The sequence below is a fragment of the Gorilla gorilla genome, chromosome 1, assembly GCF_029281585.2.
Source record: "Gorilla gorilla gorilla isolate KB3781 chromosome 1, NHGRI_mGorGor1-v2.1_pri, whole genome shotgun sequence".
Taxonomy (NCBI): Eukaryota; Metazoa; Chordata; class Mammalia; order Primates; family Hominidae; genus Gorilla; species Gorilla gorilla.
This window is the reverse complement of record NC_073224.2, coordinates 103,970,915-103,973,230: the sequence shown is the minus strand read 5'-3', so window position 1 is coordinate 103,973,230 and position 2,316 is coordinate 103,970,915. Positions and strand designations below refer to the sequence as shown.

Here is a 2,316-nt window from a genome sequence, read left to right as displayed (position 1 = left end):
TCACCTCCTGAGGTGCTGAAGGACCCTGTGCTGCCTGTGACCTCAGTAAGTGTCCACTGGGAAAAGGAGCAGGGTTTCCACAGAGGGATGCCCAGAGCAGGGCAGGAGGGAAGGCTGGGCAGGGCTTTGTTGGGGAGGGGTAGCTGGATTAGAAGAGGTGGAGAATGTCTAGAAATTCTGATGGAGTTCAAGCTGTGGCGCAGGAGAGATGGGAAGCACCTGGATGATTTGTATGTCTGTGCTTCATGCTCTAATCCAAATCAGTTCTGTATTTTTTTAGTGTCTCCCATTCCAGATAAGTTAAAACAAACTTTCCTTTCAGAGAGTAGATCTTAGCAACTCAACTGTGTCTCTTCCCCGAAGCCTGTACTGGGATTATAGTGGTTCTCAAATAATGGAGACCGGAGACCAGAGGAAGCATATTTGGAGCTTGATAAACACAGAGATACATGGCCCTTACACCTTCATCAGGAGTGAGTTAGTGATGAGTGGTGCCTGGGCATCTGTATCAGAAGCCCCAGTGTTGAACAGCAAGTAACAGGTTGAAATTTATGGTTGCCAGGGTGGCAGAGAGAGGAGTCTGTGGGTTCTAAGAGGGAGCTTCACTAGGCATGGGTTCACCAGACCGGGAAATCTAGGGTCACGTGTCAGCTTGCTACAGTTAGCTTTAGACCTCATTTCTCCATTTATAATATGATTTGGGATAGCCAACTCATATGATGACCCTTTGCAATTCTGACTGTAAAATATTGTGTGTTTGTGTCAACCAAATACAGCCATCTGGGAAGCTCCTCCAAAAGGGAATCTTTATTTTTATTTTATTATTTTATTTCATTTATTTTTGAGACAAAGTGTCATTCTATTGCCCAGACTGCAGTGCAGTAGCATGATCTTGGCTCCCTGCAGCATTGGCCTCCTGGGCTCAAACGATCCTCCAGCCTCAGCCTCCTAAGTAGTTGGGACTACAGGTGCATGCCACCATACCCAGCTAATTTTTTTTTTAGAGATAGGGTCTTCTTGTTTATTTTTTAAAAAGCGGAACTGCAGGTTTAAACTGGCTCCTAGATTGGATATTTTCAGAATTCTAAGTGGTGCAGAAGGGTAGACTTCAGTCAGATTCTGTGAATGTCAAATTGCCTTTTCCACTTAAAGGACATTAATTTTGGGCAAGTTTGTTAATACAGATGTCCTCATTATATTGCTTGGTTAAAATAAGATAGTCTATTTCTATTTTATAAAAACATCCTGATGATCCTATAAGACATTGTGAAAGCATCTGACAAACAATTTTAGAGATAATTTCTCTCTGACTTATTTGAACAGGTTTTAAAAATGTAGCAAAAATAAATGATGTTAAAAAGGCAATAAGGGTGGCCTCTGTGCCTGGCTCTAACTTGCTGTTTGACACTCCTTCAGCTCCTGAACACCCACCGCCGAGATGTCCTGCCAGCAGAGCCAGCAGCAGTGCCAGCCCCCTCCCAAGTGCACCCCCAAGTGCCCTCCCAAGTGCCCCACCCCTAAGTGCCCCCCAAAGTGTCCCCCTAAGTGTCCTCCAGTCTCTTCCTGCTGCAGTGTCAGCTCTGGAGGTTGCTGTGGCTCCAGCTCTGGGGGCGGCTGTGGCTCCAGCTCTGGCGGCTGCTGCAGTTCTGGGGGAGGTGGCTGCTGCCTGAGCCACCACAGGCACCGCAGGTCCCACCGTCACAGACCCCAGAGCTCTGGCTGCTGCAGCCAGCCCTCGGGAGGCTCCAGCTGCTGTGGAGGGGACAGCGGCCAGCACTCTGGAGGCTGCTGCTGAAGTGGACTCTGCACCTAGAAGAGCAGACTCGGCTGAAATGAGTGATCAAACATTTCCTCCTCACCTGTCTCTTCCTGGGCCTGCAAGAGTGGCTGAGATGCCCCCGTGAAGGCTCTGAGCTCTGGCCTAGAGGATCCCTCTGCCCTGGGATCCAGAAACTTGATTCTTCTCCCACAAACCTATCTGCTGACCCTGACACCAACTGTGTTGTCTACTCTGGGATTCCAAGCCACAAACTCACTCTCCAGCTCATTTCCTGCAGCCTCAAGTGAAACAATAAAGCAAAAGATCTTCTTGACACTTATTGTGGACTGTTCCTTTCCTGTTTGTGTCTCCAATATTTTTTTCACTGCTCTCTATTTTCCTGCTGCCTGGAAGCTTTGGAAATCAAGATGTGCTAGTCACATGGCTAAAGGTAGGGAGAGGGGAGAGAAAAACATCTCTGGCTCCTACTTTGACACCTTATGTCAGAGGAATCACTACGTGGCTCTGCCTGTGCCCATCCTCCTGGTGTTTCAGGA

General features: G+C 47.9%; 1 protein-coding gene across 1 annotated transcript; it reads left to right on the top strand.

The window, feature by feature from the left end:
* Positions 1-2,087, top strand: LOC109029323 (late cornified envelope protein 1E). Its single transcript, XM_031002395.2, has 2 exons — positions 1-45; positions 1,417-2,087. Exon 2 carries the CDS (start codon positions 1,439-1,441, stop codon positions 1,793-1,795), a length of 357 nt encoding a protein of 118 aa, XP_030858255.1. The 5' UTR covers positions 1-45; positions 1,417-1,438; the 3' UTR covers positions 1,796-2,087.
* Positions 2,088-2,316: the final 229 nt, after the last annotated feature.